Source organism: Branchiostoma floridae, chromosome 11 (genome assembly GCF_000003815.2).
Source record: "Branchiostoma floridae strain S238N-H82 chromosome 11, Bfl_VNyyK, whole genome shotgun sequence".
Taxonomy (NCBI): Eukaryota; Metazoa; Chordata; class Leptocardii; order Amphioxiformes; family Branchiostomatidae; genus Branchiostoma; species Branchiostoma floridae.
The window spans coordinates 6389780-6414278 of record NC_049989.1 but is presented as its reverse complement, the minus strand read 5'-3'; the positions used below and the strand labels follow the sequence as shown (position 1 = coordinate 6414278).

The window sequence follows — 24499 nt, the reverse complement described above, 5'->3', positions numbered from 1 at the left end:
GTAATAACGACCATTGTTGTTTGTTTAGCGCTGGTAAAAAAAAATGAAGTGTGCGAAATGGAGGCTATGGCAGGTCAATCAGGTGAGGATAATTTCTTCTCACCTTCTTTTCACTTTATATACATATAATGAGGGGTTCCATGTGATGTGAGGTGATATATTTGACAGGTTGCGTTGTGTTGTGCAGACAATGATGTAGTCGCCTACCTTCTCCATGATACATCGAATCAATGCGCCCATGCATCAATCCTTACGAAGCAAAGAATACAAAGGAACCCAAAATAACTTTCTTTAAGCTGTCAGTACCCGTTTTTAATTTGGTATCACTAAATTCAAAAAAAAGTAAGAGGACTAGACAGGAGAAACAAAGGCGTTTCGACTTTTCATTTTTTTAAAGTATCAAGCTACCCACGACAGGTTTCTTGCCCGCCGAGCTCCCACCAACTCACTCCTTCCAACTTGACACATCAGTATGAAATAAACACAAACAAGACAGACAATTCACAACGAAAGACTGACACAAGAAAAGCGAAGATTGTAAACCACAGGCACTGTTTTCCCCGTCGACTCTCCCTCAGTGCACTGAGACAGAAAAGCTGGTTTGTTAGGATGAGCAAAGTCCAGCCTTTGTGAGTCTTGTTTTTGGTGTGTGCTTTATTACACATACTTTGCGCAGCGTAACTCAAGAAGCAATGGATATGCGGGAGGGTCATGGGCAGATCAAGGTCGATTTTGGACTCCTAGCGGCTTCCCTTGGTGCTGTAGCAAGGCCTCCTGCTTTTGTATCTCTAGCCTTGGAATCCAGCTCCTTGCTCCTGACATCAAACTAACTGTAGATAATGCGGGGCAATAGTTCATGACGACGCAGTGCAAAAGTTCATGGGGCCACGACCGCTGTCTGTTTGATCAGTAGACTAGAAACACCGCGATGATTTATGGGTACAGTTCAAAGAGACTAAAGGGAGCTTTTATCTGTGCCCATTAGCCGGTTAATTGGTGCTGGCAAACGACCTGTCCGTCCAGGCGTATGCCCTGTAAGGTGCTTTTGATGGGAATAAGTTACCGCCAATGACTTTATTTAATAGGGATATACATGTATAGTGTTATCTGTACCATGAAAGGAACATGATTGAGATACATCCATCATTCATGAAACCGATGACGTCCCACACATATAGTCCATTCAAAACGTGTATGGCAGGGATAGAATTGTATCTAACTGCATGATGGTTTTCCTCTACAGATATTGTTCTTCCGTTCATTTCCGTTCAATATTGATCATCATCATATTGGTTATTAAGGAGGGTGTCATGTATAATTTTGGTATCAATGTTACATCCCAGTTTCAACTTCAATGCTAATACTAGTGGAAATTATGTTTTAGTGTATGAAGAAGTCATTATTACATATCATTTCATAAAGTTATTGTGCCGCGCGCTCCAAGTTCCCACAACAAATAGCAGTGACTGCATGACGGAGATGAATAATGTCATTGTGTGTGTACAATGTATACGTGCTGTACGTGTGTTGTACGTATGGCTCGTCATGTCGCGACTCCAGGTCACTGGCCGGAGAGTGTGGCGTACGTGTATGTGTGAGAGAGTAGCCTTAACGTGATTGATGTTTGTTTGGAGGACACAGTCGTGTATGGTCTCTCATCAGGAAATGCCGCATGAGACTCCAAAGTTGATAATGATAACAATTACGACAAGATTTTGCAGATAGCGTTTTACGCTTTGCTTTGATAGTACATTTAGTATTATCATTATGTGTCTGGTCCACTTAAAACAAATATTTTCCTTGACAATTTAATCGCCGCAAGTACTTGATATATCGTGTTTATTTTTCTAAATTGCTCCAAGCAACTGTCAAAAACTTGATTCATATTCTTCAAAATCTTTAAACTGTCCTTGACTGTCTGTAACTTCTATTTCCATGTTCATTTGCAATATTTTGTTCAACTGAGACATATTCAATGATTATCATATAAAGTTATTTGTACTGGTCTCGATCGTTTAAGTATAATTCTTGTGATTATGTAAGAAATGAGGTTATACCCGTAGTTGGAAGCTCTAAATGTATGTGACTGTCTAAAACAAACAGTTGTTGTAGTCTTCGAGTAAAAAGTTTGTACAACGAAGGAACAGACCAGGGAACAAACGGACGCATCACACGTCAGGGTTTATTGTCGCGTTTCCAATGAAAAATGGTTAAATTCATACAATGTTGCAACCAATTATCAAGAAGGTAATTTCACATTCATAACTGTTAAATTGAAGGAAACCAAATAGATTATACAAAGATGATATCACAAAAAAAGGATAAAAAGGACAGAATAAGAAGGTCACAAAATTCACTTTTCAGACCTTAAGTGTTAAAACAGACATGACCACATTTAACCGTATCGCAGAACTAGATCTATATACAAGACAAATTCGTCTTACAATGTAAACAATGTACTTGCTAAACAAACATTATGTTACCTCAACACTAATGATAGTAACCCTCATATGGACGGAGTGGATAAGGGCAAAATAATTCATTACTTATTGATATACAACTAAATACGAAACACATATCAGGCGTTATTAGCAACTTAAGTAATAATGCACTAGTAAAATGACAAATTCTATAATTCACCGTATTCTAATGACACCATTCAGGAGGGTTCAACGACAAACAAATGGTGATCATCGTTAAAGCTAATAAGCCGACTTTCGTAAAACAAAGCAGTGATCAGTGAATTAAATGGGCACCTACTTTGACAATGTCTTCATACATTTCATGGCATTGGGAGGACAATAAATGACCCCCACAATTTCCATAACCATGTTTTTTCTCGCCTTGTATTTACTGATTTTGGTAAGGCCGTCGCCTGCGAGGAAATTGCCACCATGATTTACATTTTGGTAAACATTGCTATTAGGCGTAACACTTAGCTAGAGGTTTAGACCTTATCATTATGCTGATTCAGTCATCACTATTCAAACAGAGCCATGATCAACTATCTCATCTCACATTGGCATAGGCAATACCGGAGCCTGTACGAAGACTGTTTTCACATGCCGTCTGCAGAATGTCTGTAACAGGTGTCCATAGTTTGTTCTCAGTCTGGACGCCTGCGCGCTTCGCCATATCCAAACCTCGCAATCCGGTCGCTGATGTGGCGTCCTGGACTGACTTTCCTCATTGGGGACATTAGGGGGATAGGGATAACCGGACAAGACTTCGGCATGTTTTGGTTCTTCTTCTGACTCGCACACCCTCGTCTTCTGTCGTCTCTATAGAGTTTAGTGAATCACGTCACGCCAACCCGATGTACCATCCTCATTATGTCCATAGATATACCCTGGTAAGGAAGAGGAAACACAGTGTATCATGTATACGTTCTAAGGAACTTTCTTAATCTACAGTCTATATATGTTCGTCAGGGATTTCATTTTTCAGAGTTATCATCACTGGTTAGAGTTACACTCTTTACAGACAGGATATTCAGTTAGGCGGGCTAACTGCTTAAGTTACCATTAAGGTTGAATATACTTAAATAGGTCGGGCCGTTTTTCACTCAGAAGAGATAACAAAACCTTTAACGGTAAAAATATACCACATATAGATATAACCTATTGCAAAAAAATCTACAATTTTCTATATGTCTAACGTCTGTTATTACGTGCAGGGAATGTTCTGGTGACGCTATTTTACGAAAGATCAAAAAGACATATAGACTTGGTAACATTGAAACACACGATTGTAAATGCTAAGAACCAATGTTGTGAATAAATCTCCAAGCAGATCCTACGATGGCATAAGATAGTGCTAAACTGGCCAAGGAGTGTAGTCAGCCAAGAGGTGTACATTTGCCAAACACACTCATAGGTCGGCTTCGCTCCTCTTGCAGCTTTTGAAACTATCTTATGCTACCGTAGGATCTGCTTGGAGATTGTTTTTGTTTCCGTTTTTAGTCATTTATACAGACATATGAAACATACATCAACCGTACCTTTGCGGCGAGCGAAGAAAGCTCCGCTCCTGTCACAGCTAGCGCTGAGTCCGTCTGGTACCGATCTACATTTGTAAGACAGTCCTCTTCTGCCTGGAGCGGCGGCGATCACAGGTCAACCCCCTCCTCCGGGGACCATACTTCAAGTCGTCTTTTGTTTCCACGGATCGTAGCCAGGCGCCATTTGCTTAATTAGCGACATGTTGGAGCTACATTATGGACCGGCGAGGTAATCCTAAGACAATAGAAATTGATGGCTATCAGTGGTCCAAATAAGCAGTTATCAAAAACAAATATGTAGCAACATGTGAAAAAATCGTAACGACATAACACAAAAATTGGGCAAATCGATCGTCATATGATTTTATCAATGATTTCTTTACGTGTCACTGAAGTGTCAAAAACATTTTCCGAGGCAATCATAACACAAAACACAAAGTTGGAGATGATCAGGAAAAGAGGCCGACCCACGACACCTACCCTTAATCATCCGTGACGACAAACATAATGGACAAGCAATGACACAAATTGCAGGCTCCCTGTGGCGGGCATGACAAATATGCCAACGATATGCTGTCATTTGAAGGCTTGATATATCGCAGTGATAATTTTATACAAGGTCGGAAAACAGTTGAGAAACACAGCAACGATGACAACGGCCTCGTGTCCCGTCCTACATCAATATTTGCTTGGTCATCATGAAACACTCTTATCTTGATAAACCTCATTCAGTATTCATTCTCTATCTACACCCTATCCACTCCAGGCCGATGCCTTTGTTTTGTCTCAATGCAGGGGAAGTGTTTTAAAAGCTGTTTTGTTCCTTTGTATTCCTTGAACAAAGTAAGATTTTCTCGAGTCTAATCCAGCTTAGTCTTATGAAGGATCATTAATATTTTAAATGCTACTGATAATGCACAATGGGAAATAGATAACATCGTTGAAAACTAAGTACCAAAATACCATAGAAGTAATTGACATGATGTGACGTTAACTCCATTCTTTCAAGTTTTGCTTGTCTATCTCACCATACCGAAGTAAAACTTCATAAGTAAAGTATGGTCATGGTTATAGAATATTGGTTACCTTGAGAATATGATTAGATTACTTTTGTTTGAAGGATAGCCCAGGTGACATCTTGCCTCACCAGATTAAGGGCTCAGACGCGAAATTGGGTGTGCATAATTACCATTGAAAACTTTTATTTTCTTCACCAATGCACTCGATCAAAGGGCAAGAAGTACACGAAGCAAGTGAAGCATTATATGATTTGATTATCTTTCTCTGAACCATTGCTAATACTTATCATTGACATGTTTGTGCACTGGAAAAGATCTGTCCGCTCTTAGACACAGCGCAAACAGTCCGTGTGGAAATGTAAGATGACCTTAATTAATCCGTGTGAAGTGCGGAAGGCACAATTTTCTTCTAGAATTCTATTGGCATATTCTAGTGTAATGCCAACTAAAATTTGTTGTCTTTATGATTATCTTATAGGTGCCAAGTTAAGACGAAGGGCATCGTTTATTTCGTTTTGAGGAGGAATGCAAAATTCATCTGACTACGAAATCCAATCCATTTGAACATTTCACCGGAGTATGACCTTCTTATCTCTATACCAGATCAGATTGAAGAATGATGCAATTAAGAGACCGAATGTCCTGAAGGGCCTGATTACGAAATGTTTCGAGTCTCATTATGTATCGATAGTTGTCAAACAAAAGATCGGTTTCATTTGTTATAGCTATACTCGAAAGGATGACAAAGAATGTGATAATGTCCGCCCTTTTATTGTCTTTAATTAAAGCTTTATCAATAGTAGTTCAATACCAACTTTTATACGTACAAACTTATTTCTCAACAACGAATCTTATCTAGTACTCTGGTCGACCTTTGGGTACCTCCCCGTATAGCCTGGCGGATTTCGACGCTTTCCTTCAAGAACATATTCATATCTTGGACACAGGAGGATGGTAAAACTTATACATATTCTAAAAGTCATAACATGATACAAACGATTGAGTATACATGGATTAAGACTGGCCGTTGTAAGGGACAAAAGAAAACATGGTTTTTGACATTTAGCTCTGTCGTGTGTGCCTCCGGTGTCGATTCCGATAGTAGACAGTCGTGTGTACATTCAGGGCTTGAAATACCACATATGCATGTTAGTGCAGGTAAAATTGGAGCTGTGCAGGTATTTTTGGTGTCTACCTGCGCTGGTCCAAGCACTGGGTTTTATACATAAATGTCCTATGATGTAGGTGTATATGGATTGTTATTAGCTGCATTGACTGTTAGCACCTATAAAGTATAAAAGAAAAAATAGTAATGGTTCCTGAACAATTTTAGTATGATTCATACTTCCTAAATTCAGAGTGGTGCAGGTAAAATTTGTCTGGTGCAGGTAATTTTCAATGTTACCTGCACCAGTGCAGATATGCAGAAAAAAGTGTTTCGAGCCCTGCAGTCATTGTATGATCTGAAGGTTAGTCTCGCCCAGGCGGTCCCATACTTCATTTCGTCTTTTGTTCCCTGAACATTTGCCGGGCGCCATGTACTTAATTACTGATGTCTAGTATGTGGATCTCTTCTCTTTATTAGATAAGAATGGAGATCGCTTTAAGGACAGTCTTTCATGAATAATTACTCAAGGGAAAAGTTCTGTGGTCTTAATTAAAAGAAGACTCCCGCAAGGAAATAACCATGAAAATGCTAAGGAATGTGGAAGTAATTCCATTAAGTGCAGAATCCTTGCTCTATAATAATGAAGACGTGAAGTGATATGGGACGTACTCGTTTCTGTTATGATAGTGTTATCTATACCTTCTAATACATTATGCATCAAGGACAAGGGCTGATATATATATAGATATGCGTCAACAATAATTCTAGATGATGATGTCTATTAGATAGAAGCCAGTCAGAATAAGTCAATCAAAACCATTTTGAAGCAGCAGTTTTCCAAACACCCATCTATACATTCAGTGCCCTTTAGAAGTCTACCTTTCTCCCAGGAACTTGGGGAAAGTACTAGTAAAGATGCACTTTTAAAAAGATGTACTGGATATCATAGAACCAAGCAGAACAAACCTACAAGGATGTAAGAAAGCCTTTTCTGTAACAAGACAGTTAATGTTTTCAAGACACATACACTACTCGTGGTGAGGATAATGTTTCTACTTGACCGGCCGACTCCCCTGACGTACTATTGACTCTATTTGTCCAATTTCTACAATAAGACCACCGATCCACGTGGCCTGGTAGAGGCTACATATGCACGGCTATCGCAATATTGTCGCAAATATTTCTACCACCGCACCTACACCCCCACCCAAAAAGAAGTTTAGCACAGTCGCCTGGCGTGACCCGGACCTTTACTCGAGATTCACTGTACTTTTCCTTGTACTTGTGTCCTTTTTTGTCCCCTTCATACTGGTGTCGATATTACCGGATCATTGGCAAAAGGTACTTTTCACAGCAGATGATTTCTGGAAATAATATAGATTCTGGAGTACTGTTGCTGCAACGATCCTGCACTGTCCGTAAATAACTTCATCAGGTTGGCAATTATTCATATAGTAAGCTTCTTTAGGGACAACCAAAGGATACCTACTTCCAGCATTTCGGTGTCTATCAGACACAATCATCAGGTTAGAATGACTGGAAACATCGACAGAGAGGAAAACAGAAGAATACGCTGGATTAAAGAAGCAGTTTGGATCAGAAAATCAGCTCCAGTCATGAACAACGATGAGGGGGGATACAAGCTGAGCCACGTTTGGGACGGCATTCTTGCTGCTGCAGCGCCACCTACATCGGCTATAAGTAGCAGCAATAAGTAGCTATAGTTTCCAGTCATTCTACCCTGATGATGACACCGAAACGTTGGAAGTAGGTACTCCTTGGTTGTGCCTAAAGAACCTTACTATAAGGAGGTCCTGCACTGTGTTTGATTCTCACACGGTGGCGCCCCTACTCTGGAGAGGCATCCTTGAGTACTGTAATAGTCAATTTTGAGAATGCTCGTAAAATACGTCCTCAGTCATCTAGTATCATCCTCAGAAATCCTCGTTTTAGGGAGTGGAAGTTGCTGACAATTTATCGTTTTTAATCACATTTTGTCTGTATCAGAAGAAGAATAGAAGGCATGACTATAGCTGTAGTTATATGATCTACCAACCGGTTAACCACACATTATTGGTTTATGTCTGAGATCCTGTGAAACATACTCAAGAGGACTAGTTTTAAACGCAGTCCTTATTGCGCCAGTGAAATTTATGTTTATTCCCTCTACAATTCAGTAACAGTAAATTCCCCACGCATGTTCCAAACAGAGAGAGATATTTGTGGGATTTGCGGCTATGTTTGACGGCCGATAACCTGGCAGGTTCCCGTCGAAAGCAGACTCCGTGAAATGAGATCCGTCTCCACTTGAGCCGCGGATTATCCGCTAAATGTTTGATGGTCTTTAATGATGACAAACGCCAAGTGTAAAAGGCTTAGGGCGAAGAATTGAATGTAGCGGTTTTGTACAGTACAAATCAGGCTTACGGTGAAGATCTTAGAACACAAACAGGCACAGAAAGAAGATAGTGACATATAGGTAGAGTGATATCAAAATCTTTTAAAAGCATGCTACATATTGCTGGAAACGGTCTTACACGTCCTCGTTACTTCTTGAAATGCAGACTTTACATCGTGACATATACACCCATATCCACCATAGGATATTTCCCCACTAGATAGATGTATAGACCCCTCTATAACTAATGGCAGACAACTTGGCAAAAGCCCAAAGATCTACCAATTACCCGGATGGAGACTACAATCACCACAATGGACTTCTTTTCGGGCAGCTCTTTCGAAGGTTGTGTTCTACGATAACGAATCGCAGTTTAGGCTCAGTAAAGAGAATTGTCGTCATAGTAACCAGTATACCATACTTTTCATCATAGTTACTGTCCGCTCCGATAACCGACAGCAGCTCAACTATGTACCAGCCGTAAACCAGGATGATATATCTGGATGTATTTATAGACAGAACCAGTTTCTTCTGGCTTATATCTTCTTCCGAAAATACTTTTTCAGAACAGACCTCTACCTCAGCGATCCATCGGTTTGCATACTTCTTTCCTTTATTCATAGGAGAGAGAATGCCATGATCATATTACTAATAGAGAGTATTAAGTTGACATTCAGCTGTGAGAAATGACTAGATTACTAGAAATCCCACAAATTTGTTACAACCTTACTGCTGAGACAGCACCATATAAAGCAGTGAGCGGACTTGAAAGGCTGCCATGTGAGGAACATTGATGGACGTTTGGCGGCCGCAGTCAGCACTTAAGCTAATGAATGGGTCTAGCGTACTTCCATTACCTTAAGGAAAGATTAAGGACACGCTTTTGGTTTGATGCATAAATGAACGAAAATCCCTGCGTAAGTCCTATTTGAAACTTTCAAATAATAGCTATGATACCGCTAATGTATCACCTATGTCAAAGTGGACCTTAGTTAATGTAGGTGGTGCTTTGTGGTGGTATTACGTTTTGTACGTCGTGACGCACAATTTTGTCAGAAGCACAAGAGTGAAGACTTCAGAGGATTTTGTCTCTATCATCGTTAATCAAAGAAACGTATATCCTTTCATTCGTTTGTATCTCAATATTGTCAACACATCGTTAGCAAAGTTCTAGATATATGATTCAATAGCTTCAGGTGAATCTAGGGACAGTTTTTGCTTAATGCAGGTACAGGCATGATATCACTTCTCTTACTAGTTGATAAAGTGTACCAAAAACGACTTCATTGTCACATCTTACCGGGATATACCTTCAAGCTATCTATATATCTAGAACTTCAACGCACCTTCCTCCTTGGCTCGTCAACAAAGCGTAACTTTACAAGATTGAAATTTTCTCCGGGGTTTACCGTAATAGACAACATCTGTCACCAAAACATTTCTTGATTGCTCCAAACCTTTTACGCATCTGGCTTTCAATGGAGTGTTTCTGTAGGAGAAGCCGGAAACTTTCCGTCGATATCAATCAATACATGTACATCAACTGTAAGGCGGAGACGAGTTAGGATGTAATTTTATGGACTTGCGGAAGTTTTGTGATTAGAAGCTCCTGTAATAGGGTGAGACGTGACCTTCGGGTTATGTACGGACGTATATCGACCGTGAACCCGGTAGTTTGACAGATGTCTCAAAATTGAGCGGATCTGAAAGAATAGGATGTCTGAACAGTGCCTCAGGCTTCCTTTACTGAATGAAGAACTTAACTGTACATTTTTGCCAAACCAAGCTACAGGTCATAACAAGACAAACATATATATACATAAAAGTATCACAGATCTAAGTCTAACAAAGAAATTCGGCTTCTTCTCGCTTCTTGGTAATGATGAAAATGTAGGACTGTACGGATTTAGCTTTGGTCGGTTTGTCAAAACTCAAGAGGAATATAAATTTGTCGGTGCCACTCACACTGTTACGATGTAAATTTCAAGGTGCGTGAAAGTTGCAGAGGCAACATCTGTTCAAGTGAGAAGATTAGTCGTGCATACTAGTAACCCAGTGGTTAGTGACCCTGCGTTTGGGCCGAAGTCGTTAGTTCGAATCAGCCACATTCACGCTACTGGAAATGATCGCAGTCCTCAGAACTGGACGTTAATCCGTGACCCACTGTCATTTGTACTTTTTATTTTCATGTGCCACAAGGCCGCAGCAAGTAAATTTCATGGATGATATCCTATGCATAGTGCAAAAATAATGAGATAGCGAGAAAAAAATCAAGGGCAAAAAATGGCTAAATTTTCAAAATAGACACGTACACTAAAAACGTAGCAATAAGTGACAAACGTGGCATCACAACTAACAAGGCATTCATTCCTGTATTAATAAATATATAAATATAAAGTGAATTACTGTAAAAGTGACACTTGTGTGGTACACTGGCACATTCTCCTATAGCAGAGTACCGTCAGTCATTTAGAAAACAGATGGAGTCCCTCTGACGACTCTGTTTCGCCTTTGCGTAGGAGAATGCACTGGCATCACTTGCCAAGATGGCAACTACATTCATGGCTTACATATTGGTGGCACTTTTACAACTATCCAGCAAGTTTCACTTCTGCAACTAAAGTCATGGCTACCTCCCTAGAGTCACTTCTACAAGTATGATTATTAGGCTACAACACAACATGTTTGCCTATTTTGGTCTATCTGACCATCCCCGAAGAAGAAAATATCTTTTTCTGAAATCAGGCGAAAATTAATGAGCGCTGATGTCATCCATAAAATTTACTTTCTGTGGCCTAATGTGGAAATATCACGATATATTTCTTGAATGATATCTGTAAAGACTGAAGAAACATTATCTGCTTTGGAAGATGAGGCGTAACTTTTCCATGACGTCAGTGTCCAAACAAGAATCTTTGTAACTACATATTCAGCACCAAGGACAGGGATGGCATGAAACACAGTATGAGAACCAACTGTACCATATATCGGTATGTACTTCAAACACACTCTGCAATCATCCCTATAATACTGGCTGGTCAACCTATTTCAGGAATCATTGCAGTTAGAGGCCGCTGAAAAAATTCTCTAAAACTCTCGCCTTTCCTCAATCAGACTAGCCTTAAAATGAAGTTTTGCACAGGCTAATATAGAACTGTTGTCCCAAATGTAATATTCCCATAAGCTTCAGATTGTAATACACACGCCAGTAAATTCCTACATGATGTCTTCTACGCTCCAGTTGGTATCAAGGGCAATACGATGCACGTATCTGTATGGCCCACAAAACCTGTCATAAAGCATCTGGAAAAGTTGTCCCTACATATAGGTAGATTATAGAGGCGGTGGCCTTTTTCTCAAGATCATTTACAACCGTTGTGAAAACACGCCTTGTTTCTTAGACGCACGAGAGGACTGTTACTGAGTCCCTGTGAAATCACTGTGCTTTGAAACAAAGTGCCCGTTTGGTACAACACGGCCAGCATAATCCCACCTCTCTGCAAAGAGATTTAATTTTTCATATGCAGCTCCTGTAAGGTAGGCCTTGGTAAGCCGTTCGCACTGCGCTGTTGTGTGTATACCTAGCGGTGACGTCGAAAACCCTGTAGAAACAAGCCATACATAACAAGCTTTTTCAGTCCTTGCTGTCTCTCGACCAAATCAACTATCAGACGATTTGGCTCCGATCCTTTTTGCAGTAATTTTTGTGCAATAAGTAGAATTTAACGAAGAACCAAGCAAAAGTCTGAAAATTTTGATGACATTTTTTTCATTACACATATGAGTCACATATTCATCGAGGAGTTGAATACTCCTTGCACAACAATATCAATTGATACTTATTGCAACATTTTTTTATTGTAAATCTTTCAACCGTTGATGTCTATTATTACCAGACGATGAGTAGGCAGTTCAGCATGATTGTCGCCAATCACCTGTTATCATACCCCAGGTGATGGTTTTCACGTCAAACACTAGTGTTTTCCAGGATCTAGGATAGTCTAAGATTAAGCGCCTAAATCCTAGGACAGATCCGCCCCTCCAGCTAGCTTAGCGCGTATCACCTCACAAATTCGTGACGACGCCTCGGCAAATCTTGTCTGTGGAACAAAAGCTCTCGTCGTCAGGGTGCTATGAGATCACTTCCACACGTCCCTGAACCGGCAGCGCAATGGGGGAGTCACTAGTGGTAGTGCGATTTAATCTGGCCCTTTCCGCAGTGCACTTTTCGTAAGGGAGGCTTAAGATCAAAGGGATCATATGGTGAGTCGCCTGTTCTTGTAAATATCACTTTTCGTCATGGTTGTGCGTTATTACCACGCCTAGGCCTATCGTGTGTTGACAAAAAAAAAAAGATTATTTCAAAATCATAACATTTGTAGCAGAATACAAGGTTGTTGTCTCCCCAAAACGTATTCTTTCTTTCTCAGCTGACCGCACTTCACGTCCAAATATGGACATACATCCGCCCTTAGCTTGCTGTCATCGGAACCATACCCCTTCGCAAAAATCCATCATATGCTTGATAGCCTGCGTCAGATATTCTAAGACGTTTCCATGACTACGGGATGTATACATTACAACACTTCTGCAAGCGTTACTAAGCAACCGTGCTGATCTGTCTGACTGTCACACCCTGCCGATCTTTCCATCTGGACAGGAAGTTGGCAGACCATTAGCCTTCTTTGAAGATCTCCTAAGTTCTGCCTACGTTTGTTTTTTGAGGAGCGCTGATCTGCGATTTTCAACATGGGAAAGGTTCTCTAATGCCGGCGAAGACCCTTTCAGCCCACCTATGATATTGATATCCACCGGTATTAGAATCTGGTCCATGTTGAAGATCGCAAATCAGTGCTCCCGGCAAAAAAATAAACGCCAGCCGCACCTAACAGGTTCGCGAAGAAGGCTAGGTTGTAACGGTGTCCTGTCAACGTTGCGAAATGCACAAATCGAGTTTGTAAAGTGAATCATATACGCCATACAAACAGCGGAACCTCAGAGTCTGTTCATCTATGTTTTAATGCTTAGTTCTATCTTAGTGTGCAAGGTACTAATATTGTGTAGCCTGTTGAGTCCATTTCGTGAGTTGGGATGAAAATCACACCATAGATCTATATATGTGTAATACAGCCGCTTTAGAAAGTGTTTACAATCTGTGTACAATGAAGTATACATTAACATTATATTCATGTTTAATGCCTGCGCTGCTACATGTACAATCTTGCTCTGTTGTTTGGAAATATACAGACCACACTTGTCAAGGTCAAACATTGCTGACACAAAAAAGTACTACGTTTTTTCTGCATACGCAGCTGAAGAGTTTGTGTCCCTGACAGCCTTACAGTACCCAATCCAGTCATACACACGGCCTTTTGGGATGTTCAATGCACAAGTCGGCTTAAAATCCATAATTTCACCGCGTGCAGAACGTATGAAGAGCCCAACAGGTCGATCACGTATTCCTTTGTACCTCATAGCGGGAGGGTAATTATATCAGGGCGCGTACCGGGGGGTGACAAGGGCAGAAATGAGTTCCTTTCATATCATAATCACCTTGGTAACGATTGCAACATTACCTTGTCAAGTTTTCACCATCGGTGGATGGTAGGTGAACAAAAACGAGTTCGGGTGAGATCAGAGGGCTGCAATTAACGTAAATGGGAGCTTTAATCGTCGACAGTGACAAGGTGATGAAAGTACCGAACAACGTTACACAGTCACACAGTCTGTCGTCTGGTAATGACGTCTCAAGACCATGCCGTTCGCTGACAAATTGCATACGTAACTTCACAACAGCATTTGCAATTTGTCTTCTTGTTCTTCATTTGGCAGTTGCAATTTGAAGCAAAAACATGTACATACATGAATCCCTCTTTCGCTCGTAAGTTGTCACCGAACAACTGGTCTGGAAATTACCAAGGACATCGCATATCTTTAATCTTCTCTCTCCACATAACGGTATTGATTACCAGGAAAGGAACGTCATGGCCATTCCTAGACGTACAGCTAACGACATGTATGGGCGGAGTATTATTACCAAACCACGCGGGTGGCGTGGCACAAGAACACTCGGAAAAGTATTCCTACTTCGTGACCGTTTTTCCACTCGCGCCCTTTGCCCTTCTTCTGAGAAAGAAAACGTCAAATTACCGAAAATGGGAACTTTAAGCGGCAGCGGCAATGAAAATGGATAACAGCACTTTAGCTAATGGCTCGCCATCTGTTGGTAACATTCTCCAAATTGTACAGCCGCAGAAGGATGTTCATTACGAATCAAACATAGTGGTATGTGTTGTTATTCCTGATTCATCTGCCTTTTCTCCTTAACAATTCTTATCAGATAGATTGCAAAAAGTTGGAACTTTAATGGATAGAAGTGAAGCCGCAACAGAGAATGTCTAAAGTGATATTGCTAAATTCTGATATGCAAATCGTGCCGACCGTCTTTTCACCTAAGCGACAGTTATATGTTGGTTATAACACGGTTATAATCACTTTCAATATTCAACATTTTTAGTCTGCTGTCTGTACTTATGCTCACAGTTGCTGGACAAAAATGCTGAACCCCTGAAAATAAACACCACGAAGTCGATGTTTGTCGAGAGTAAGACAATTAGCTAAAATTGTGAAGTGTATTTTCACCACAGGAATCAGCACACTAATAACGAGTCGTTATCAACAGTATTTTATAAGAATGGTGCTTTCACTATTCCTGTTTGTTTGCCATGTTGAAGTTCATCCGCACCAAGAGACGATACATCGAACATACGAAAGTAGGTGTTTTTAACGTCAGCGACATCACCAGCAATGGCAGTGGCTGAATAAGGCCGGCTATTGGAGCTGCCAAATGAACCGAATTCGAAGCCTTTCAACATCGTGCCATTAGTATGGGTGTCCAATTACACAAGACACATTTATAGGTAATCTTTTGCTCTTTCTCCAGTCGATTCTTCCTAATTGTGTCTTTTGCTAACGTGTCATTTCCCGCCCCTTTGGGACCGAATGTGGGATTAGCTGCTGGGGAATGTGGGTAATTATAGCAGCTCTGGCAGGTAACTGCGCTCGGTGATATACAGTGGCAGTTGTGAGACTTGATTTTTCATCTAAAACATGCCATATTTTGTGGAGGCTGATAAATGATATGTTTGTACCGGTGCTTTAAATATCACAGCGCAAGGGTAAGAATATGTGGTTTAGGCACTTCTCCTACCGCCCAGTTGAATAGTCACTTTAGTCGGCTTTCTTAACAAATCAGCCAAACGCTTAAAATCCTGATTTTGTAGCCGACGCACTGGCGATGTATCTTTTAAACGAGAGCTATACCGTCCCAATGACCTTTGCTAATTGCAACATTACTGGCTAAATCTTCCCCTGTTGTCAGACATCTTTGACACAAATTGCTATGAAAACCTCCTTCACCTCATCATAGCAGCTTCGCCATAATGAAGATCCCCCTTTAATGACTTGCCTTACGCAAATGACTCCATAAATCTTCTTTAAGCGTTCATTTGATTGCTCAAAAGTATCGCGCTTTTATTTCTTGCTGTAACTTGATGGTTTGTAACTTTGCTCTGATCTCGTCAACCGCAATGTAAAAAGCAACGTTAACGTTACAGTCTTCAACATCAAAGAAAGTTATCAAACTCAAAGTATAACCTCAAAACCGATGCGCTGGCAAATCTTCAAAACCCTTTCAGTCCTGTTATTTTGCAATCCATAGCCTTTTCTCTTAGAACATTTGAGAGAATGTAGAACTCATTACAGGAGGGGTCACTCCTGATACATAGTGATAGACCCTCTGAATATAGTTGTGAAGCTGAACTTCTCCCCCATTTGAACACCCGAAATGGAACGTCCCGCCACCCTTTGACCTTCCTGTGTCAGAGTACGACCTAAGCATTGTACTTCCGGTTAAAATGGCGTCCAATTTCGCGATAAACGAAATTACCGATGAATTTCTCGTCTGTCAAGTCTGTTTGGAGGATTTCAAGCAGCCTAAGATGCTGCCGTGTCTTCACACCTTCTGCCAACTGTGTTTGGAGAAGCTCCTGGCCGCAGAGCTGGACGGAAAACTGGCCTGTCCCACGTGCCGACAGGACGTGGCGCTCCCGCAAAATGGCGTCCAGGGGCTAAAGTCCAACTTTCTTGTCGGCAAGCTGCACGACATTCTGCAACAACAGGCTAAGGAGGATGGTGAAGCATCAGATCCCCGGGAGATAGGTGTCACCTGTGCGGTCTGTGACAAGGGTAATGCCGCTGAGTTTTATTGTGTTGAGTGTACTGACCACATGTGCCAAACGTGTAACGGCGTACACCGTCGGCTCAAAATCACCAGGTCACACAAAGTTGTAACGATTCAAGAACTGCAATCTGGTCAGGCATCCACCGAGCTCCCAGCAAGCGAGACCTTCAGGTGTGAGGATCACAATGAATTGAACAAGTTCTACTGTGACACCTGTCACCGGGTCATTTGTCTGCACTGTGTGGTCACGGCACACAAAGATCACCAGTATGTGGAGCTAGAGGAGGCGGCGGAGAGGGAGAAAGCGAAGATCAAGGGGAAACTGTCGACAGTGCAAAACACAGCAGGCTGGCACGAGAAGTGGATCCAACAGTTGCAGTCAGTGCGGGATGAGTGGCCTTCACAGGTACAGCGCACAGAAGAACAGATTGCAAACCAGACACAGGCCATCATTGAGGCCGTGGAGAAGATGAAGAATGACAGAATCAGCCAGCTTCGTGCCATGAATGCTGCACGGGAGGCGCAGTTGGAAACAGCTATGGAGGCAGCTGAGGTAGACCTGGCTTCAGCCAGGAGCCGTATCCAGCACATGGACGATGTGTTAGAGTACGGGAGCCCATCGGAGGTGCTGTCGGCGGCCGGAGAACTGACTGAATGGACGGAGCAAAATACGGACGAACGCCCTGAAATGACCAAGGACTTTATTACCTTGACCGTTGTTCCTCCAGTTTGTCAAGTTAACGTGGAGCAGAAAGTAGCTAAGTTGATGGGTGGGATCAGGCAAACGAGAGTGCCGATACTCTTGAAAACCGTTGGGAAGAAAGGAAGTGGCGATACCGAGTTTAACTGGCCAACATCACTTGCTGTCACCACGGACGGAAACATTGTAGTCACCGATCGCGACAACAAGCGACTGCAATTTCTTGACAAAGATGGCTCCTCTAAGAAGATCGATCTCAGTTTCTACCCCTTGTGCGTGGCAGTACTGACAAACGGTGAGCTGTTGGTGACAGGAGATGGACACAGCATCCGCGTGCTGGACAGACATGGGAGGAGGGAGGAACACATCATCCAGGTGGCAGGGGCTACAGACATAAAGGCAACCACAAGGGGTGTTGCTGTGGACAGATTCGGACGCATCATCGTTACTATCGGGACCCAAATGTTTGTAATCAGTCCCAGCGGTGACATAATTCGGAAGTTCGAGGAAAAGGGTCAAGGTCAGCAGCAGTCCGCCCTCCATGTCACCGTCAACAGCAGCAACCAAATCATCGTCAGTAACATGCGTAATAACTACCTGAAGATATACGACCCCGCCGGCCGACATCTCTTCACGACAGGATCGTTTGGCTGGGGGCCTGGCCAGCTGAACTACCCGGCGGATGTCATCACGGACAGTGAGGACAACATGCTGGTGGCAGACAGTGTCAACCACCGTGTTTCCTTGTTCAGTGAGGACGGCGTGTTCATCAGACACGTGCTGACACAGGAGAAACACGGACTGAACTTCCCAATGGGACTGGCCATGCATGACGGACAGTTGGTCGTTTCTGATCGGCACTCCATTAAGTTTTTCCGTATCTAGAATGGACTTGGTTAACGATAACATCGGCTTTCTCATCCTACCATTTTACATCGTACATTGTGAAATGATTGACAGATTTCTTAGTGTCCAAGATTTAATGTTTTAGATTGATAAGAAGGATAAAACTTGTGTATTCCGTTTCGAAATCCTTCCACTGGTTAGGCTAAGTTATTATAGTTTGTCGGAAATTAATAACTGGGCTAAAACATTTTTCTTGTGCCATTTAGGCAAAAATACGTTCTGTACATATAAGATGCATGTCCCACAAATACGACTTATAACATATTTCAATACAGACGACTGATACCCTGTCACATACATGCGGCATGGTCATCAACTGTTCATGTTCTTCTTAGCATGTTACTTGCAATTAGTTTTTAGTACTTTATTTATTAGTTTTAGTAGTTGAAACAAAAAAGAATTTGCTTCATTAAATTTAGTTCTTTATTAGTTTTAGTAGTGGAAACGAAAAAGAATTTGCTTCATTAAAGTAGAGTAGTGCCGACATGTTTCTTCAGCATTTTGAGCGTTATTTTTTTAGAGTTATGCTTGTGTACTCTCGCTCATATCTATAAAACCATGCACGAAAATGTTTCACCCATCACAGATTGTTCCCTAAAGCCTACGCGTCAGTATCACGTTCTGTTAATGGTATAGCCTAAAGGCAAAGATTCCATTGTCAAATCTTAATGGGAAATTTGCACCTAAAGCTCATCCAGTCAAATGGAGAAATACGAGCGTTTCCTAGTTTCAGTGCTGTGATATGTCACTAGTACCCTCGCGGCTGCAATGCGCTAGAGAGGTAGCTAGTAAATGTAGTATTGATTCATTTAAATAATTTATCAATCGTACAATGAGGGCTTGGAGCCTCATGTACTAATGTACATGTATATGCATACATAACAGTACACTCACTACTGCAATGCGCTAGAGAAGTAGCTACTAATACTGATTAACTTTACGAATTTAGCAATGGTACAAAAAGGTTATTGGGACTATACTTATGTACATATGCATACGTTAAAGGACATTTATAAGATTTTCCGTGGCTACCATGGACTATTATACTGATGCTACACAGCGATTTGAAATAGACAATGTGGCAGTTCCGACGTTTTGTAGCATCCATTCACTTCATGTAAGCCTCCCTGCCTGGCGTCTCCTCCTTAAAGCTTCCTCTCCACCGGAAACACTCTGCACTCTGTATACATCGAATCGTCTCCTGTCCACACTATTGCGAAGGTCGGTTTATCATATATAATAACTAAGAACTGATATGGTGGGTATCTGTTAGAACATGCACGCATGACTTTGCCGCTATACATCATGGGGGCGAGATCGGTACTCGCACATTAATGACGTGACTCGCGGGAACCACTACTTCATCAACTTTTAATGGAAGTTCTCCGTCAAAACTTTGGTGTAAGCCCTGTGGGAAATGTCCACGTAGCCTGCCACTCTCGCCTTCCGTACCGTGGGCGTATCCAGTAACCTTAAGGACTTCAAATTCTAGAAACATAAATCTTAGACCGAAAGTAACGTCTAGAACGAGCCAACACGTAACAACTCGATGAGACTGATTGGCCTACATGACTTACCAACTGTGTACATTGTGTGTTCTATCAGCTAACCTTCCTGCAAGACTCCTTTCCATTGAAACGTCTTATAACAGGAGCAATGCCAATGTGGTCTAATATAGCGCAATGGCCCATTTTTACATCTGATAACTCACCCGGTCCACGCTGTTATATTAGTAGCGACAAGAAGTAACAGTACCGTAAGTTATATTATATAACTTGTCTACATTGGAACACACACAGGCACACCTACAGACATACTGCCTAAATGGTTCCCTTATACTCCGTTTAAAAACCCGCTTGTACTCTGGCTGGCTAGAATATTATAATCTGGCATCTTCTACCTCTCTTCTTGTCATTTTTCTCATTCCCACTGAGGTCAGCGATAATGCCCAACACTCAATCAAGTCTATAATAGGTGTCAGGAGGCGACGCCCTCTTATCATGTAACCTTGCTGTGAGCTTTATGACGTGCTAAACAAGAAAACTTTACGGCCGTCTCGCAGGTAGAAGGCATGCTGGGCTGCTGCAAAAGTTGTAATTTCTTCAGTCACTCCGCGAAGAGTACTCCGCGGAGGGTTAACGCCTTCCATAACGTGCAGTTTGTGTTCAATCAAAGTGAATTTCACGCTTTGAAGTTCATACGACGCAGTACTTATCTTTACAAATAGGTTCATTAGCACATGGACCTTCTGAATGCAAACCAAACGTCGTCGTGAGTCTATTATTCAGCGGATCATGCTGGATAAATTGAGGTCCTGATTAGAGACTGATGATTAGAGCAGATCTACAATAGTACAACTGCCCTGTAGGAAAGCAGCAATTCTCAGTAGTTCTATTCGTGGTTAGGTTAACGTTTTCTTACCTATTATTTATGACTTGTATATGAGATGTGCTCGATTTGTTTCTCATGCAAGTTTTGTTGTACGTATACCTCCACAACCTCAGCACGATGTTTTTTTTTCTTTTAGTGTTACATGGGGTTGGGTTAAAAACACAGATAAGATGACAATTTCTATATTGCTTATTTCTTTGAACATGAGAAATAAAAACTCCTCTTTCAGAAAGCAATAAAAAGAGTAATTCACCACGGGAATCGTAGGCATTTTTTGCCGACTGAGGCACCTTCGATAGCCACTCATAATAATCTGTTTTTGTAGAGTTAAATTGCTCCTTAGAGCCCAAGGTCGCAGTGTCCATGATATGCCGTAAAGTAGCTTCCCCCACACGTCAAGTCAACAGGGGTATGTCGTAAAATATCTCATGCTGCACGGGAACATTAGAGTCGTAATGTGCCTCCGTCCGAGCATGTTTACAACGCTTCGAGGTATGGCGTGAAACTATTCCAGTTCATTGATATGCCTGCCCTGTCGAGGGCATGTCGTAAAATCACCCCCGTCCGAGCACGCTTCATCAGGGGAACAGTCGTGAAAGTTTCCCCATCCGTGCGTGTCTGCGCGTGATTTGGGCGGAAATGGCCCCGCTAACCCCGCGAGAGGAACCGTTATGATTTGGGTACCACAGCGGGAGGGGGAGCACCGCATCAAATTGGGTTGTAATGACGCCATGATCTGTGCCAAGATAGAGATCTGAAGGCACATCCGTCTTCTCCATAACACTGTCTCCTGGAGCGGGTGGAACAGCATATATAGAAGTCCGTGTTGACTTACAGACGTAATTCATTCGGTAGAACAAACTACTCTGGCTCACCCCCAGATATACATTGGCACAGGAGATTTGTATTTGGTTTGAGGTGTACTAATGAAGACATAAACTTATCAACTTCTCGCCAAGCCATGGCTAAATTAAGAATTAGTGATCACCCCTTACAAATTGAAGTAGGAAGATATAACCGGACTCCTCCGAGTGATAGAATCTGTGCACTTTGTAACTCCAAACATATTGAAAATAAAGTTCATTTTGTATTGGAGTGTGAGTTATATAGCGATGTACGTAACTTTTATTAGTGCCCTGAACTTTGATACTCGAGCCAAACAGTTAGTAAAAGATTAACTTATACATAATATACATAATGAAATCATCTGACAACATTATACTGCAAAAACTCTGTGAATTCATATACACTTGTTTCAAGAAGAGGAAAGAGACATGTAAACTGTAGAATAGCATAGCTTTACATATTTGACTATTTTGTAAACGATAGATGTACTTACAGTGTAGCATAGCCTTAGTTGTTCTGTCTCTCCTACTGACACTGTAAAGATTCTTTACAGAAACGTTTTATGTAACTACTGCATTTAGCCCATATGGACATGCAAATAAAGATCATTGTCATTGTCATTATTTAACTAGAGATACACATTTATCTGGGCGCAAATACACATTCCACACACACAGCCAATCTTGGTAGGGTGCCTATACAGGCCTCCAAGTGCCAAGTTGGACTACTTCAACAGAATCATACAGGCATTTGATTTGGCGACAAATACAGAACAGGAAGTATTAATACTAGGTGATTTTAATATCAACTGGACAAACATGACCTGTACCTTAAGAGACAAACTTTACCTACAGTCGACTGCATTGAATATTAAACAAATGGTTAATCAAGCAACTAGAATAGTCAAGACTTCCAAAGGTCCAGTAAACTCTTCTTGTATAGATCTAATTTTTTCAAACAGGCCTGAAAAACTAACAAGCACACAGTCCGTCCCTGTAGGATTTTCAGACCACAATCTTATACACACTACTCGCAAAACGAAAGTTCCAAAGGGCCAACCGAAAATCGTACAAAAACGTTCGTATAAACGATTCAACCTAGATGAATTCCTGTTAGATATCTTGTCTGTTCCATGGCACCTAGTGCAAAATGAAGAATGTGTAGATGACGCTTTGGAGTGTTTCATGGCTCTTTTCACAGAGATATGCGACAAACACGCTCCTGTCAGAAAGTGTTCAGTAAGGGCGTCGCCCGCCCAGTGGGTAGACGGCGACCTTCGAGAACTCATGGCACAGCGTGACAACGCAAAGCGTGAAGCACAGGTGTCGGGAATGGAATCAGACCACAAGATCTACAAAAGACTCAGGAATTTAGTAGTAAATGAAAACAGAAAGAGGAAGAAAGCCTTCTACAAGGAACAAATTGAATTATGCAGTAGCACTAAAGACAGCAAGCAACTCTGGAAAGTTGTTAACGGAATGTTAGGTAAAAACAATTCAAGTGCACCGAATTCCATTGAAGTGGACGGACAAATACTGACAAAACCAGCTGAAATCGCTGAATATTTCAACGAATATTTCATTGAAAAAATACAAAAACTCTCCAAAGATGATACCCCGGACATAGCGAACTCAGTAGCACCCGTAGAAGAATATATCATGGCTAATAAGAACTGTTCCTTCTCCTTTCAATATGTAACTGTCGAGCAGGTGCACGCTTTGTTGAAAGCACTGCCCCCAGGTAATGCTACTGGCCACGACAATGTTGACAACACTTTGTTGAAACTTTGCGCCGATCACATTGCTCCCCCATTATGTCACATATTTAACTGTTCCATCAGGCAAGGCATCTTCCCTTCACAATGGAAGATAGCAAAGGTTCTACCACTTATAAAGAATAAATCCGCCCCGCTTAGCGGACCTAACAGTCGCCCCATCAGCCTGTTACCAGCAATTAGCAAGGTCATGGAAAGGATATGCCAGAAACAAATTCAAACTTACCTTGTTTCCAATGACATAATTTCCGAAAACCAACATGCGTATAAAAAATCACACTCTACAGCTAGTGCCCTTATACAAATGTCTGACTACTGGTTGGGGGAGATAGATAAAGGGAATTTGGTTGGCGCCGTTATGCTAGATTTTAGCGCGGCATTTGATGTCATTAACCACGATATTTGTTTAGCCAAGCTTAAGAGCTATGGTTTTGAGGAATCGGCAATCAAGTGGGTACAGAGTTATCTTGGCAACAGGAAACAAGCTGTATTCGTTAACGGTAGTTTTTCCTCTTATAAAGAATCCAGGTGCGGCGTTCCCCAAGGCAGCTGCCTGGGTCCATTGCTTTTCTCTATATTTGTCAATGATCTCCCCGCAGTTACAAATAGTACAGTAGTCATGTACGCTGATGATTCAACGCCCTCAGCTTCGGCTCCCACCGTCGCTAAATTGAAATACAAATTGCAGACTGACTTGGAGCGAATCTGGAATTGGGTACAAACTAATCATCTTGTTCTCAATATTGGAAAAACTAAATCAATCATGATGGGTACGCAACAAAAACTAAAAAGTAATCCCAAATTAGAACTAAGAATAGATGGAACAGACATTACACATGTAGAACAGGCTGAACTGTTAGGTCTCACTATAGACCAACGTCTCACATGGGGATCGCATATTGACAAAACGAAGAATAAAATGGCAGGCATACTAGCCACAATAAGACGACACAGGAAATACTTCACAAAAAGTACATTGAGATCTGTTATTCAGGCTCTGGTTTTGTCACACATTGACTACGGCTCAGTGCTGCTATCCTCTGCACCACAGACACACAGAGATGGTCTTCAGGTGGTCCAGAATCGTGCTGCTCGCCTGGCCACAAACAAGCCCT

General features: G+C 41.6%; 1 protein-coding gene and 1 long non-coding RNA gene across 2 annotated transcripts; one reads left to right on the top strand and one right to left on the bottom strand.

The window, feature by feature from the left end:
• Positions 1–2164: 2164 nt before the first annotated feature.
• LOC118426585 lies at positions 2165–4390 on the bottom strand. Its single transcript, XR_004832425.1, has 2 exons — positions 4001–4390; positions 2165–3349 (listed from the first exon to the last, which is right to left on the bottom strand). It is a non-coding gene; the product is annotated as an uncharacterized LOC118426585 (long non-coding RNA).
• Positions 4391–16402: 12012 nt separating this feature from the next.
• On the top strand, positions 16403–19548 carry LOC118426580 (E3 ubiquitin-protein ligase TRIM71-like). The gene has a single exon (XM_035836068.1). The coding sequence runs from the start codon at positions 16442–16444 to the stop codon at positions 18350–18352; it is 1911 nt and encodes a 636-aa protein (XP_035691961.1). The 5' UTR covers positions 16403–16441; the 3' UTR covers positions 18353–19548.
• Positions 19549–24499: the final 4951 nt, after the last annotated feature.

What these genes read in the sequence shown, in the direction of transcription:
- LOC118426580 (XM_035836068.1), top strand. Translation starts at nt 16,442, where the DNA reads ATGGCGTCCAATTTCGCGATAAACGAAATTACCGATGAATTTCTCGTC.